The following is a 16,093-nucleotide window of genomic DNA, read 5'->3' as shown; positions in this document are numbered from 1 at the left end:
ATCCCATTCTGTCTGTACGTTCACACAGACGCGCCGCAGAAATGCTAACACTGCTAGCGTAGGATGACCTCGCCTTAATATTTAGGCAGGCTGTGCAGGGAAACCTCCCTGTCGTTTACTGATACGTTAGAAAGCTAAAAGTTCTCTTTATTTGCTTTTATATACCTCTTTTCACGACTTTAGAGCGTCCCAAAGTGTATTAGCACAAATGAAACGCTGTTTGAGGAGTAGTTACTGCTGCAACTTAGCTATAAACACAAATTGTTTTCCCTTTAATTTGTGTTCATGTGATTGTCTTTGACTTGAAATTGTTCCAATCTTGAACATTTGTTCCGATCACGGTTTCTAATCCCCTTTACTAGTTAGTTGAATTACGCTGAATAAAACTGCTTTGCAAAAGGGTAGCGCCGTGTTAGAGAGAACCCACCCACCTGGTGGATGAGATATAGCTGCACTCAAAGCACTATACAATGTGCAGGTCATCACGGACTCCAACTCCGTCATTTCTATTATATCTCCACAGCCTCTGTTGTGCCCTGTACTAATCCTCACTAAGGTCAACCGTTTGACGGGAAAGAAACCATAGAGTTTGTAATCATGATGTGGCGAAAGTGATCGGAGCGGTGGCGTGAATCAACTGGAAGAGGCACCGCATTGTATTCCATCCCTTCTAATAACTCACTTCAACTCGCTGTTTTGTTTTGCTATGATTTGGAGTTAATGAGCACTGACCACTGCTCTCCCTCTTCCCACCGTCAGTCTTATGGAAAATGCGAAAACAGTGCGAATTAACTCACTGCCACAAATGGAAAATATTCATATTTCTTTGGAACAAAGGTTACTCCGACATGCTTATTTACGCGCCCAGACGCTAAATGCTGTGCTCAAGCACATAATTACCACTACCCTGGGCAATTTATTGCACTGCTTTCAATTATTCTCAGCTCAGGTCTCTTGGAAACGCCGATTGGATGGCGAGCATGTCAAATGTCAACACCTATTTTGGTGGCATTCGTTCTTGTTCACAAAAACATGGAGCGGGAAGGTCCATGAGGTAAAAGTTTATTGCCTACTCTGTTCCCATGTTGCAAAAGGCAATAGGAATCCTGAAAACCACGTTGTCGTTCTATTTGTATAGATTTTAATATATATAACACACAAACTTTGATAACCCGAATCACATTTTGTCTCATTGACGGCTACGATCAATTGCTTTTGCTTGATTCCATTCAGTTTTGCTGAACCACAAATTTGGTTATTGGCGAGTTTAAAGCAAGAAAATAAAACACTAGATTCCAATCTTAGAGGTTCTACCAGAACCCAATATCCTAAGCATGAAATTTTATCTCTGCACCTTAAATGTTACTGATTCAGGACAATCCTCTTGTGAATTTGAACATTTCAATTTTAACAGATAATTTTAAAAAATGCATGAGATCCAACTTGTCAGGGGAAAAAATGTCTCCCCGAAATAAATGAAGTTTGCTTCTTATGCAGAGACACCCGCACACACTCGGAAGGACCCAACATTGAGGCGTTATGGCACTACTCTCAATGACCTCGAAAACATCTTTGAATATGGTAGCTTTAAATAAACCAAACTTTGTTTGAAATTTTAAGGGAATTGATTTAACAGGGTGTCAAAGCACGTGTCACACGCCATGATATATTTGCAAAATATATTCACTCCAAGCAAAATATTGTTCATTTAATAGAGCTCAAAGTCAAGGTAAAAGGTCCGTAACAAGTTTTAAAAAGGTGTCAAATGCCTAAAATATGAAAGGATCGTTTTACTGGTGGGTTTGGTCGGCTTGCCAATGTTAGACTTGCACAACATTTGTTTCACTGTGATTTGCAGCATGATAAAGTTATTGGGCTGGTGAAATATTGATACCCTTTCGCTGACAGACATAAATAATTGCACCAAACTCAGATGCAGATCGGAACAACAGCCATGGTTATATGTAACCCTGGTACTCACTGGTGGAACGTTTGATGTGAATGCTTTAGAGACGCCTCCCATGGGAACATTAATAGTGCAAGCAAAAAGATTATAGTTATACCTCTCATTTAGTGGATTTATATCAACTATCAGCAGAATTTCTGCAAACGATTCAAACTCCTGAAACTAACGCTAACTTGACTGCAACAATCCTGTACATTACCCATAGACCACAGTACGGAGCACCCCATATTATTTTCACGCAGTGTTTGATCTCAAAATCGGATCCTGAGACACCATCAACACTTGCACGGGAAAAAAAGGGAGTCTGGGAATCTTGCGCACAGCCCTGAAGGGAAATCCTACCAATGTGATAAGAATTCTTCGCAAATGGTCTTTGTGAGACTTGATGCTTCAGGGATTGTATTTGAATCGCTTCTATAAGGTACAACACAAAACACAACTGTTCCTTCTGGAACGGCGCAGTGCAACGGAGCAATGACAATCCGGATTCATTCCGGTGTGGCACTGGCTGGGACTTGAAATTACGAAGGGAACTCCAATTGACAAGTTGGTTAATTTAAAAAAAAGGAGCAGCGTAATTTCCCAGTTCTGCGAGAGAGAAAAAGTGGAAAGTTCTGACTTGGCAAAATGTTTCAGCGTGGCACACAATACCCTCGCCGGGCGCACATTACATCATCATATTGCACATTGTGGAGGTTATATTCATGTAACTGTCTATATGAATAGCGCAGTCATGTGCGGGAAAGCCGAATCTAAAATACCGCCATGATCTAAATATTTAGATGCAAGCCAAGAACGAATGAAAAAGAAAACGTAAAAAGCGATTTTCAAGCTCTTGTTTGGAAGGGCTTTAGCAGGGTTTAGCAGGGTGAATGAATCGTTCGGTATTTTCGGCCCGCTCACCGAACTTTAACAGGAATACAGGCTTTAAATGAGATCTTAGTGAATTTTTGATCCATGATTATATCTATGAAACTTTCTCTGATCTTTCAAATCCTCACCACTCTGTAAAAGAGTAACTAATCACCTGTCCGGACACCTGACCCAATGGGGTCCTGCTTCAGTGATTTGCTAAAAGGACCGGTGTAAAAACTCTCCCAGACCCCGCCACATGCAGACACCCAGCCACACACAGAGTGCAACTGCGTGCTAGCATCAATTGCTTTTTAAATGTATGACTTGCAGTGATGAAAAATTGCACTAATAAAGATCCAGTAACTCAAAAAGATATCTTTTTGAAATGCTTCAAAGTTTGGTTATGAACATCAGCAAACTTATTTCACGTTGAGCTCTCGAAAGCACGCTGCCCCCCAACGCTTTCCTTTCACAAAAAAAATGACCAAACGCAAAAGAAAATAAGGCTCATGATTCCCCAGGGAAATGTAGGTCCTTACCTGAAATAATCCACTTTGCAGAAGATTTCTTTGTTTTTAATGTAACAGCTGGTATGTCTGCGTAGGGAGGTCCTGCAGACCGAACAAGCCAAACAACGAACATGCCAGATCAAGTTATTCACCTGCAATGCCATGTACAAAACCCATCAACTATCAGAGTCAGATTAAACACTCCACCTAAACACATCAAATGAGCACTAAGTGTTAGATTGAGACCAACCCGTTTAAAATTTACTTTCAACAATACTTATATATTTTGTCTGATCCATTTTAGAACAATATTATTGTACCAGTCTGCAATATGTGAGTGTTCTGTTTGCATTGTATCTCCCAGAAGAGCTAAATGGGGGGTTAACGTTATTTTGACATATTTAAATATCTCGTGTGTAATCGAATTGATAGCTTGTGATTCGGTAACAAAGAATGGCCAGATAAATGGAAAGCCTGTTATTATTTTGAGCCATTAAATATGACACGAAAACTTCTATAAGTCAATTATAGAGAATAATGAAAATCACGAGATGATCATATTCTTGCCTCACGATTCTCACGAGTTCCGAAATATCAAAGGATTAGGAAGGAGTTTATTTGAACGGTTAATGGTCTTCGTTAAGCCATTTATTGCCATCCACGACTGCATTAACTAAGGTGGACCCCTGCTTTTGTTGGCGACACACAGGTTAAGTATATACTGGTGAAAATAGTAAAGTTTAGCGCTGAGAGTTAAAATCGGTTCAGAAAAGACAGTAAAAAAAAGTCTCTGTACAGATCTTCTTGCAAAGCAGATGTGAACATTCACATAATACAGTCTGTCAGTTCTGTTTGGGCTCTGTAGAGTTTTTCTTTCATAATTTGACATTAAAATATTATTTTGTTTCCACCCGCCGCTCCGCCCCCATCCCTCATCTGCTTTCCAGCACCAAAAGGTCGAAAGTAGTGCAATCAACAGAACATTGAATTCGATGTACTTTAAAGTTTAGCAGGAACTCCAGTTCTCAGCCTTGCCAACAATGTACGATTGATCAATGGATGGTGACTGCACACAGCCATTAATTAAATACACGCATCTAGAGAAAAAACAGCTAATAAATCATAAGGTCAAGGTTTAGAAATCGGAATGCTCCCCTTTGAAAATGAATTGGTGTCGCACTCCCCTAATAGTTCGGCTGAAATCACAGTTTGGCAACATCATGATAACCTCAGAATGTCTGATGTGTAGCAACGGATACAACTTCCATCCAGTAGGCACCTTCCTTTGGTTAGAGATCTTGTCCAGTATTAGACATTATAACCAATTCTATTAAAATGTTTGTTTGGTTCAGTCAATATTTCTGTCTGGAATGATTAGCATTGCCGCTTCATACCGAGTAAAAACCCATCAGTTAAAACTCCACACAGTTCCATCAATTATATAGCACCATGTCCCCATTCCCATTCACTGCGGCCCAACCTCTGTTTATTTTCCATCATTCCCCGCTCTCCCTAACATACTGAACATATCTACCATTAATATACAGGGGCGGTGGGAAATTTCCAACAGAATTCAAATTTGGGGATGTTTGATGCATTCAAAGATTGCGAAACGGCTTTGAATAGATTTGAAAACACTTCGACACATCCTTTTGCCTCTATAGTTAAGCCTCTGGGAATGTTGTTCCTAACCCAAAACATCTTTACCTAAACCCTGGAATGGCCCAATGCACCTCTATCCCCCAGATTCAGAGGGTCTGGGGCTTTGTTGGACTGTAGATTCAAAATACAGAAATGTTACTTTTCTTGCCAAAGTAGCTAGATAAAACATACCAACATTAATTCGGAAACGTAGTCTCAGTGAGAGAGAGCAATTTTTTGATTAGACGTTCAACATTCCAGGATATTTGTGGCTATGATCTTCCTTAGTTTTGTTTTAATTGAATTAAACTGAATGGAATCTGCTTATTCACTGAGCGCGCGTTATTCGAACGGCACGAAGTTGATGACTGGGTATCCGGCGCAGTCCTCCTTGTATCAATATACTCACCTTCAACAGATATTTATCCAGGATTTCCAAACCACAGCTGGCGCAGATGTTTTTGTCGGCGGAGGTGATGGAGTAAGAGGATGAAGGCGGAGATGAAATCGAGGGAGTGGATGGAGGACTAGGGGAAGATCGAATCTCATCCTTTTCCACGTTAGCTCCCAATGTGTCACCATCAGAGTGGGACTGTAGAAAAAGGGCAATGGGGGAAAGATCACTTTAATCAAACTGCATATAGGTTTAAAGTATTGTTATCAGTTCCAGAGCCTTTTCACGCTTTTTGTTAAAAAAAATGTTTAAAACCTCAAACACAATTTATGTCTGTTGTCATTGACAATTTGCTAACAGCATCAGCTTTCGCATTAGGTTGAAACTGAGATTGTGTCGCTTTTTAAATTAATTATTTGAAACTAATTTCCCACATTAAGAACTGAAGTGCAGGTGATCCGCCCGCTCTCAGTTCAATAAATCATTATCCAATACACGTATTTCACGTATTTCAGACTCAACCAGCTGCACATCTCTCTAAACAAGGCTTGATTTTATTTGTATACATGCCAGTTTTAGGGACCATTCCAGCCATAACATTGATGGTAACATTCAAAACGCGGCAATCAAACAGTGTTGATGATCAATTTTGGGGGGGTTTTGCTAACTCTCAGAAATTATGCACAAATGGCGGCAATTGTTTTACGAGCTACCGGAGAAGGAAGGTATTATCTAAGCAGTCAGCGCCCTGGAACATTGTGCAGTACCGGGGCTACACTTCACCTGCCCACTCGCCAACATGATTTTATCGCTACTCGGTCTGTTGTTTTTTTTTAAATCGGTGAATTGCTATCTAGCCCATATTTTATTCATTTAACATCGTGCAAGAAGGTTTCCACAAAACGGAGGTTTTATTCTCGACATTTTAAAATATAAATTGTATGATGCATCAAAAGTAACATTACGTCAGTGTTCCTTTGCATTGGGGAGTTGGAAGGTAAACGCATTCTTTGACACGGGTTATTACTGGGGATCTAAATATTATGAGTTTGACCAACAAAGTGCACTTCACCGTGACAGCTAGATAGACGCATACATGCTGCGTATGCTTTGATCCCTGTCATTTAAAAAATACAAATATGTGATGGCTTCACTATTAAACTGCAATATAGCTGGAGCTCTAACAGTTAATCATGACCGTCCACATAATCATCCCTTTATCATATAAAACCGAACTCACATTAACAGCGCTAAAATCGAATGGACTTGTCTCTTTTTAACAAAAGGGACATCTATATTCTGCAAAGATTCAGCTGCCGCTTAAAATGTAAATTTCACACGGAAAGTAACGGTCAACTAAATGATATTGATGAAGTAAGAATATTCTTAACATTAAAACAGTCTTTCTCTCTCTAAGAGGCGAAATAAACTTGCATTGGACAAACGTGAACACAAAAAACAAGTCACGCCGTTAACATTGTTATTCACCATTACTTGTTTTTTTTGTGTTTGCAAACTTTGATTATCTGACCGAGGCAGCCCGGCATGTGAGGACGTCGATTGTTTAATCTCTGACATTGACACGAACAATGCAGCGTGGGATCCTGTAACTTTCAAACTAAGAGCCGGGATTTCTACGGAAAGCATCAAACCTATAGGTACACGGTCAGCCTTGAGCGAATGAAACAAGTTCTGACAAATTATGTTCATCTTAAATGCTCTCATACTTACCATGATCTGAGAAATTTTGTTTTCCACACAGCGCGAGGTGCCTTGTTTATGCTGGCTGTCCTTTGACATTACCTTTAAGAACAATTTCAACCAGACATATGAATGCAATGCTTGCTGCAAGCAGTCTTACAAAGGTCTTTAAAGAAGAACTGGACGTTTATATATGCGCTTAAAATAATAAATAATATTTTTCTAGTGGGCATTTAAATCTATGCAACAATACGGCATTTAATGAAGCAATTTTAATTTTGATTCGATCTTTTCTCCACTTAACCCTGGGCTCTTGAAGTAATCGCTCACTTTCTGTGCAATCCAAGGCAGAGAAATAAACTACCTGCAATTAGAAACTGGATGAAATCCGGAAGATAAGTGCCAACCAGGGTGTCAATTACAGCTGTCAATCAATAAGGCATCCGGGCACCGCAGAATTGGAAATTTGATTTCCTAAATGGCAGTAATTAAAAATCTAATATTTTTGAACGAACGACTGGGGGATGAGTGTGAAGTGGTCAGCCTGAAAGCTTTCTGTCTATTCAGTAGACCTCTTTTTCTTTCCTTTTAATTTCAGATCGAGATTTACAATTGCAAATGCCCCTTTTTAACCAGCTAATACTGTCAGGGAAGGTAGTAATTTTTGGATCTATAGTACTGGATTAAATGGGGGGAAAAAAAGGCACGTTTTCGATTATTAGTTGCATTTTAAGGAGACGACACAACTTGCACGAGGTCTGGCAGCGCAGTTATATTTAAGAGCCCTTTTTTGGCACACTCAGACTTGACATTGCATCATGCATTTAACAATCCTCTTTGTCTCCCATGTCCTTGTAAACAATACACATACTTCACTTTAAATATATTCCTTAAAATTAAATGGTAATGCTCACCATCGCAGCTGAAGCAGCTGATTTGAAATATATGCAAACAGAACACCACACTGCAATATCCTGTACTGTCTTCAGTTTCCCGGTTGGAATCTCTCCCTGATGTTGCTGCGGCCCATTTATTTTTGTATATTCTAAACGCCTGCTTCTTTTTTTCGGTTGAAAAGCCGAACTATTTTCAGTTCATTCCTGCGTTTTAGAGGTTCAGTCCTCAAATTCGCCCTGAATATTTGGAATGCAATCCTACTGTACAAGAAATCCCCACAATAACTTCACGGGACACACAGACTCCGAATTTAAATGATTTCTGAGTCATTCATGTCCAGGCTTTGCAACGGTTGCTTTTCTATGCATAAAATGCAAAGGTTACGCTCACCGCCTGATCAGAAAGTTGGTTTATTTTTTAAAAAAACACACCCTCTCCCAATTAACTTGTACACGCAACTGTCCAAAGTAATGTTTCTCGCCCTCTCTTTCTCGCTCCCCAATATAAGTGAAGAGTGTTACCTTTTCAGCTGGAATTCCTTCAGATAGAACCTTGTTCCCCTCTGACAGAGGAGCCAGAGTTTCACTTTTCCAGTACATGGGGATCGCCGATTCTTGAAAGTGCTGGTTCCGCAACACCCAGGAAAATGCTCGAGAAGTTTGAGTGGTCGGGTGGAAAAAGAGATTTCCTCTTAGCTTTCTCTCCCTTTCTGTTCTCTTGCCCCGCTGCTAGGTCAAAGTATAAAATCCAGTGGTGCACAGCTGCGGCGTCAGCCCCTGTGTTTGGGGAGGAGAGCGCGGTGAGACAGCATCAGCAGTGATTACAGGCGGACCAGAAAATCCTGTTCGCACGGAGGGATGAGGGGGCATTCAGTCTGATTACGTTGCGAATGTGGACATCAACGCAGCGCCTGCGATTTCTTAACCGTGGAGAGAGAGAGAGAGAGGGAGAGAGAGAAAACACACACACACACACACACACACACCAATTTGGCAGGACGTTTCAGATCCTCGACTTTATAGGGTCAGAGCCGGCTTTTTCAAGAGCTAAGTGTTTACTGGAGTTCAAATTTTTTTGAAAAAAAAAGTCTTCCTTCCACTTTTCCGTTTGGAGATGTAGTTGCTGGAAGCCAGGAAGTGAAGTGACTCGATCATGTAGGACACGTCTGGTCTGTCAGCTTCTGGAGAAAGTCCATGTGCAAGTGCGAGGGCTTGAGGGATCTGTTTAATCTTACTGTGTAATCAGGATTGACCGGAGGGAGTGAGAGAGGAAGTTTAACTCCTCTTGTTCACTCTAACCGCAGTGACTTCAAACTGCAGCGAGAAGTGCTCACGCAGTTTGTCAGCCTGTGAGCGGGCTTGGAAGCTGTGTATGTTTCTAGTCACTTTTCTTTTCACGGTGGCTCGTGGAGATATGTAGTTAAATTCTTACCACAGTTTATTTTTAATGATGGCAAGTTATCATAGTCACCTACATTTTAGTGAACCATCTCTTCACTGAAACCAAGTAAGAGCTGGGCTTGGTCAGTACTGAGTTGGGGACGCGCAGCCTTTGTGTCCCTGAGCGGAAGATGCAGTTCAGGAGTTGGTTGGTTATTGCACTAGCTCTGATGAGCACGAATCTCCAAATGAATGAGCAGTGATTGACTGAAAGCCTATAGGTGAGACCACTGCATTTGGGAAGGTGATTGAAACCCTCCCAAGTCCCTGTCTGGACTGGAGCACAGGAAGTGGTTGCTTTTACAATCCGTTGCCCCTTTATCCACCCCCTTATCCTCCCTCCCAACCACCATGGGAGGTTTCTTAATGTAAATTGTTGACTTTACTTTCCCCTCAGCTGAAAACTCCACACGACCTATGACAATTCTTTAGTATCATCCTCGTGCTTAGCAAATGGATGCAGTGCGCCTGTACTTGCTTTACCTGGAACCATTTTGCTGCGATGACACTTCGATTACAATCGAAACGCTTTCTTGCAGCGGTATCTATGGATTTATACCTAGACATCTGTTAAATAAAAGTCCAACGTATACCTAACTATTTACATCTGAATGTTTCTGTGATACCTATCAATAGGGATTCATTCTTCCCCATACTGCTAAGGAGACAAGCTGCACGAAATGTAAAACAACTCCAGGTTAGATCAGTAAATCAAGCTGCCTTTGGCTACATCCTTACAATTTCTCATTTTAGCCCCCATTTTCAGGGTTTTCGTAATAGCAGACAACATCCTGGGTAAAGATCTGCATGTAATCTACGTAAAGGCAGAGAAATATTGGAATGCTATCATGTCTATCGGAAAGCGTTTGTACATAAACAGGATCGCCCCTGTGAAGTAGCCGAGTAGCAGTTTAACCCAATGGCGGAGGGGACTGTAAACTGCTGGCTGACCCGCTCCCTTTCAATTCCATTCAGCACGAGCAGTGCCTCTACCTCTACCGTGTGTGTCTGTGTGTGTGTATCTGTGTGTGTGTGTGTGTATGTGTATGTGTGTCTGTGTGGGGGGGTCTGTGTGTGGGGGGTCTGTGTGTGGGGGGGGTCTGTGTGTGTATCTGTGTGTGTATCTGTCTGTGTGTGTGTATGTGTGTCTGTGTCTGTGTATCTGTGTGTGTGTGTGTGGGGGGGGGTCTGTAGCTTCGTGTGTGCAGGTATCTGTATAGCTGTATGTGTGTAGATTGTGTGCCTGTGACTATGTATTGCTGCATATGTATAGATTTGTGTATTTGTAGCTGTGTGCAAAGCTGTATGTATGTAGTTTTGTGTGTCTGTTATTCTATGTGTATGTGTTAATCTATGTGTATAGATTCGTGTGTCTGTAACTTTGCGTGTAACTGTATATAGCTGTTTTATATATGCGTAGACTTGTGTGTCTCTTGCTCTGTGTGTGTGGCTATGTGTAGACCTTGTGTGTAGCTGTAGAGGTGGTTCTGTGTGAATTTGATACGACCGTATGTGGGTGGCTATGTATAGCCTTGTGGGTGTGTGAGCGCACGTGTGTGTGTGTACCTCTAAGCGTAGCTGTATACACTATTCAATCGAGCAATGCTCTCTTCTAGCATAGCTGACATCTCCAGCTTTGTATTCCAAAGTTTGATATTTGGTGGTAGTAGAGATGAGGTTAGCGTGTCTTCAATGGGCACTTATAACGTTTTGTCTAATAACAAGTTCCCATTTTAAAAAAAAAGTGACCACAGCAATTCTGTAGACGTGGTCTTTACAGACGGTGTTAATTCCCTGTACAGCTGGATTCCACCAACCCACCCTCCCTCCCACATCCTTTGCATCTTTCCAAAATACAATCCATATTAATCATCCGCTATTCAAGAGGGGAAACTCAATTTATAATTGCACCATTGACATATTGCGAATTGATTTGGGGAAAGGTGATTGAGGGAAGTTTGGACAGGTTAGAGACTGAAATTGACATCAAGCAAAAGATTGGAGGCTGTGGGTGTGACTGACAGCAGCAGAGCCAAAGAGCCAGGTGCTGAGAGTGCTCCACAGAGAACCCTTGGTGAAATAAATCACTCCGAGCTCGCCCCCAAACAATCAACAGTTTGCGGTTCCCTGGCGGATGGGACCAGGCCTTAGCCCGTCACAACCAGAATGAGAGAGAAATGAACTGACTGGTCAGGTCTCTCCAGCAGCGAGGGTGAGTCTGTTGCTCTGCGGAAAATGGAGGAAATAATTAACGCGCGAAACTTATTTCAAACCATCAACCATTCTCCACCACCCAGGGGGCAGTTTGATTGGGGGGTGGGGGGTGGCGCTGGGCAGGTTGGGTAAATGTACTGGACAGTGATTCACTGCTTGACTACCGTTTCTGACTGAAATATAACCTTCTGTAGTGCAACACTATCTGTCTCGCTTACAGGGAACCTGGTGATCAAACAGGTACCAATTCCAGTGGCCGCACAGTTTAATTGCACGAGCGGTTAGTTCACAGAGAGAAGCAGGGTATTACTTTCTCGGCTCGGCGAAACGTCCTGCAGAGGTGAAAGGCGCTACATTAATGCAGGGCACAGATTGAATAGCAGGAGGTAGGGCGGGCGAGTGGGGGGACCCTGGTTCTCTCTGTGAACTAACCGCTCGTGCAATTAAACTGTGCGGCCACTGGAATTGGTACTTGTTTGATCACCAGGTTCCCTGTAAGCGAGACAGATAGTATTGAACAAGTAATACCTTTGAAGAAAGGCCGCTGTTGAAATGTGGGGACTCGCAGCCATTTTGGGGGTAGCAAGCTCCCACAGACAGCCAGTTGGTGAGATCAGGCAGCTAGGTATTTCTGGGATGTTGATGTTTGTGATTTCTGTGATGTTGATGTTCGGCCTGAACCTCGTTCACACTTTGCCCTTGACCTTTTTTCTTGTTTAAGACTCACCCGGGATCTTTCCCAGCCACTGGAGAGGGCAAGTGAAGCCTCAGTTTGTGGGAAAGGAGGCTCTCTTCATTCAGTGAGGTGTCCCCTCAGTTAACTTCCGCACTCGCTTTCCTGGCGTCCCACTCCAGCCCAGAGTGTTACCAAAGGACCCCCGGGCTGGCAGTCAGTCCGGGGGCAGTGGGGTGTTACTACAAGACAGGTCAGTGCCCCTTTTTGAGATGAATTCAGTCAGCTATGGTATACCTCTGGCGCGTTGTCTTTCTGATGCCTCGCATAATGACAGTGTTCATTGGCAAACTCACAATAGGACACTCGGAAGGTGGTAGTGAACCCCACCCCAGTTTCGGAGCTAACAGCCTTCAAGTTCAGAAGGAGTGGAGACTCCCTTCCCTTAAACGAGCTTGTGAATACAATTGTCCATCGACACTGTTCAATTCTAAGTGGCATCAGTTTGGAATGAAGTTAGTTATAATCATTTAGGGACCTACTCTGAGGCTCAGGTATTTTACAATAAGCAATAGTGTATCAAAGTTTTTTTAAAAAAACACCTGATATGATCACTGGGCGGGAAAGACAGACCACACGCCAACTAACACCGATCCGCAATCTCCTTCCAGAGCAGCTTCTCTCTGCCACTGATGTTTCCAATACACTGCAGGATTCTGGTTGTATATCTTTGTCCTAGTGCAGTTCGGGGTAGAATCTTCAGACAGAGATCCATGCGACCACCAGCTACGAGGTACCAATTTAAAATAAAACGAGACTATTCGCTTTCCAAGTAGGATGGGGTCATTTTGACCCAGGAATTTATTTACCGTTGCCCGACAAGTCAAAATCCCGTTTAATTATGGGATATTTGAACTTTAGTTGTGCTCTAGTGATTGATTTGAAAATATCGTGGCTTCATTCAGAAAGTAATGTGAAGCAGAGTGGCTCTATGAAGACGTACAGCGATCCCAATTGAAAGAACTGTTCTGTGAAATCACCACATTCTTCATACAGTGAATGCATTGGCGGTGTAATGCAACGCAAACTTGTGTGTTTACGGTACAAGTTATGTTCTTGAGATGCGCACCGCATTATTCGATACAAAACGGTGGAAATTGCTTGTAATCCTTCAGCAACGTTTTCATGTCATCAGTGCAGTGAAAAGCTGAAAGGGCACTATTTATTCACGGGGTCATCTGTAACCTATGGCGAATTTGGGCGTTGTACTTTGTATTAAGTGTTTAAACGCTGCATAAAACGTATTCTATAAACAGTATAAACATATCCAAACACACTGTTGAATAAACATAGTGGTAATTGTGGCATTATCGCCTTTTAACGCATATTCAGTAGTTTACTTTCCACCTGCAATTTTATTTAGGAGTCACAAAGCAATTCCATAAGACCGAGATAATTGGTTCAATCCAGTTGTGTGTTTACCTTTGATTTATGGTGATCACTGAAACTGCAGCGATGACAATATGAAGATTGATGATCTAGGCCTAATCTCTGTATTGGGCAAGATATATTACAGCTCTTTAAATATCAGCTGGAAATTTCAACAGACTAACATTAAAACTAATCGAATTTTAGTTTACAATTCTCCACTTTAACGTAAGTTCAGTTGAATTACCTCTTAATGGTCTCTATTGGGGTTTGTCGACTGCAGGGTCTGAGTCAGTTGGCCTTTCTCTCTAATAAAAACATAAAATAAAGCAAATAACTGCCGTGCAGGAAATCTGAAACCAAAATAGAAAGTGTTGGAGCTATTCAGCAAGTGTGGAGAGAGAAACAGAGTTAACGGTTCCAGTCCAGGGAACCTTCTTCAGAACAGACCCTTCACTGCAATTACTTTTTTAACGCAATCTTTTCTGATATTTAATGATAATTAATACGTCTGGACTTGGAAGCAGACCCTCTGGCCTAGAGGTAGTAACACAACCACTGTTCCACAGGAACCTTGGGATTTTTGCAGTATTATGTCTGAATTAGCTCTCTGCAGCAGCAGTTGGTCATTCGCTGTCTGTTTCGCTTCTGTTAAGAATCCTGATGCAGCTATCATCTTGTATATCAATTGGAAAATTCCTTTGTTTCACAAGTTGCCTGCAATTATGCTGACACGGTTTCCCTAATGTTCTTCACTTTATAGGTCTACGAATAATCTACCTACGCGTGCTGCCTTTTCTACTGATTGTTGCTATCTGTTGATCATTGCATTTTCTTCATTTAGCTTCAATTACTGTCCCGCTCCTCTTTTGTAATTGTATGATTATCCCGTCTCATTCTTTTTTTAGCTTTCACAAACACCTTCCATAATCCTTGGCTTTGAAGGGGAAATAACATTTTGGTTCTTTGTTCCACCAGTATTTGCACTGGAGAAGAGCCAAATCCTTCAGTTAGAGTGTTTCTCCAGTCAATCGGGGATAGCAAGGACCTGGATCCGCCTTAACTTTCTTTGAACATCTTCTCCATTATTTTAACTGCATTCTCCACGCTACCACCAGACTGCATGTGATCTTAAACTTTCGTTCAATGGATAAAATCTTAATCCTTTCACTTTGACTCCAACCTTGAGATCAAAAATGCACTGCTATTCCATCCTATAGAACCAAAATTGTTCTCTACATTATATCAACACATCCGTAAACTTCTTTACGTCAATTTTCTCTGTGTACCATTTTAGCAGGTATACATTAGCATAGTTAAATAAATGGCCTAACTTCTATCTGGTCTGTGATTTAAGTCTAACAATAACAAATCTGAGTGATATATTGAAGTTAACTTCAAAATACTTTGAACAGTTTAATGCGATGACAATATTTTTCCATTTACTATAACTTTTTGTACAACTTCCTTTGTCTACAACCTGTCAGGAATATTTTGAGTCACAAAAGCTTCTTCAGTCCATGAATTATTAAAATGCTACATTGATGAATGTAGACTTAATTTCAGCATTCACGTGCACTTGCATATGACAAGTATATGGCATTGTACAGGTATTCTGTAATTCCAAAATGGCCAGAGCAGATCACCCACTTCTCTCTAAGAACCTCAATTTCTTTTGAACAAACTCTCCTTTGATTCTACTGGTCAGGTTGGAAATTGTCACATCTTTTCATAGTATAAGGAAATTATTTTTGGTTGTACATTTAAATTTACATGTCTACATTTTGCAGTGTTTAAATTTTCACTTAGATTCTAATGAGTCACATTTCCAAGGTAGGAGATAATATATGATATCAATGTTTCTGACCTCTTCATTTATTTCCAGGAGCACTTCATGATCATCAATTTTTTTTTATTTGTCTAGGTAATAAAACATTCCTGAATGAACCCCAAAGCACACATATGTTTCTTGTTTGTAGGTTAATTTCAACAAGTGTTTCTGCAAACATTATTTGTCATTTGGATGTTGAAATAAGCGATTTCTTACTCCACCTTCAAATAACTTATATTCAATCTCTATCAAAAGGTTATTTCTACAGACATATTTCTAAGACCTCTTACAATCATGTAACTTGACAAGCATTACCATTTCATCTTGTACATTGTTCACTCCTGGTAAAATTTGAGATGTATCCTTCTAGCCATCCTTTTACGATGATCATTGTACCAAGATCTGATTCCAATGGACCACCTTATAGTTCAATGGGACTTCCCTCTTTAAATCAGCATACCACAAACTGAATGTTCTGAAGTTCTCATTTTACCTTCAGTTACAAATTTATAGCAAATGTAGAGTGTACAAACACAGTTATATAT

At 41.1% G+C, this 16,093-nt stretch overlaps 1 protein-coding gene across 2 annotated transcripts in view; it reads right to left on the bottom strand.

The window, feature by feature from the left end:
• Window positions 1-9,098, bottom strand: part of lhx6a (LIM homeobox 6a) — a 58,384-nt gene extending 49,286 nt beyond the window's left edge. Inside the window, exons 1-5 of one of the 2 annotated variants that reach the window (XM_060841376.1) lie at window positions 8,949-9,098; window positions 8,485-8,739; window positions 7,097-7,168; window positions 5,381-5,563; window positions 3,361-3,482 (exon numbers count right to left, since the gene is read on the bottom strand). In XM_060841376.1, the coding sequence (XP_060697359.1) occupies window positions 3,361-3,482; window positions 5,381-5,563; window positions 7,097-7,168; window positions 8,485-8,562 (455 nt within the window). In that variant the 5' untranslated portion in view covers window positions 8,563-8,739; window positions 8,949-9,098. Of the gene's footprint in view, window positions 1-3,360; window positions 3,483-5,380; window positions 5,564-7,096; window positions 7,169-8,484 lie in introns of both variants that reach the window. The other variant, XM_060841375.1, reaches the window with a different exon arrangement.
• Window positions 9,099-16,093: the final 6,995 nt, after the last annotated feature.

This window comes from Hemiscyllium ocellatum, chromosome 21, assembly GCF_020745735.1.
Source record: "Hemiscyllium ocellatum isolate sHemOce1 chromosome 21, sHemOce1.pat.X.cur, whole genome shotgun sequence".
In the NCBI taxonomy this organism is placed as follows: domain Eukaryota; kingdom Metazoa; phylum Chordata; class Chondrichthyes; order Orectolobiformes; family Hemiscylliidae; genus Hemiscyllium; species Hemiscyllium ocellatum.
The sequence above is the reverse complement of the archived record's forward strand: the minus strand, read 5'-3'. Positions and strand labels throughout refer to the sequence as shown.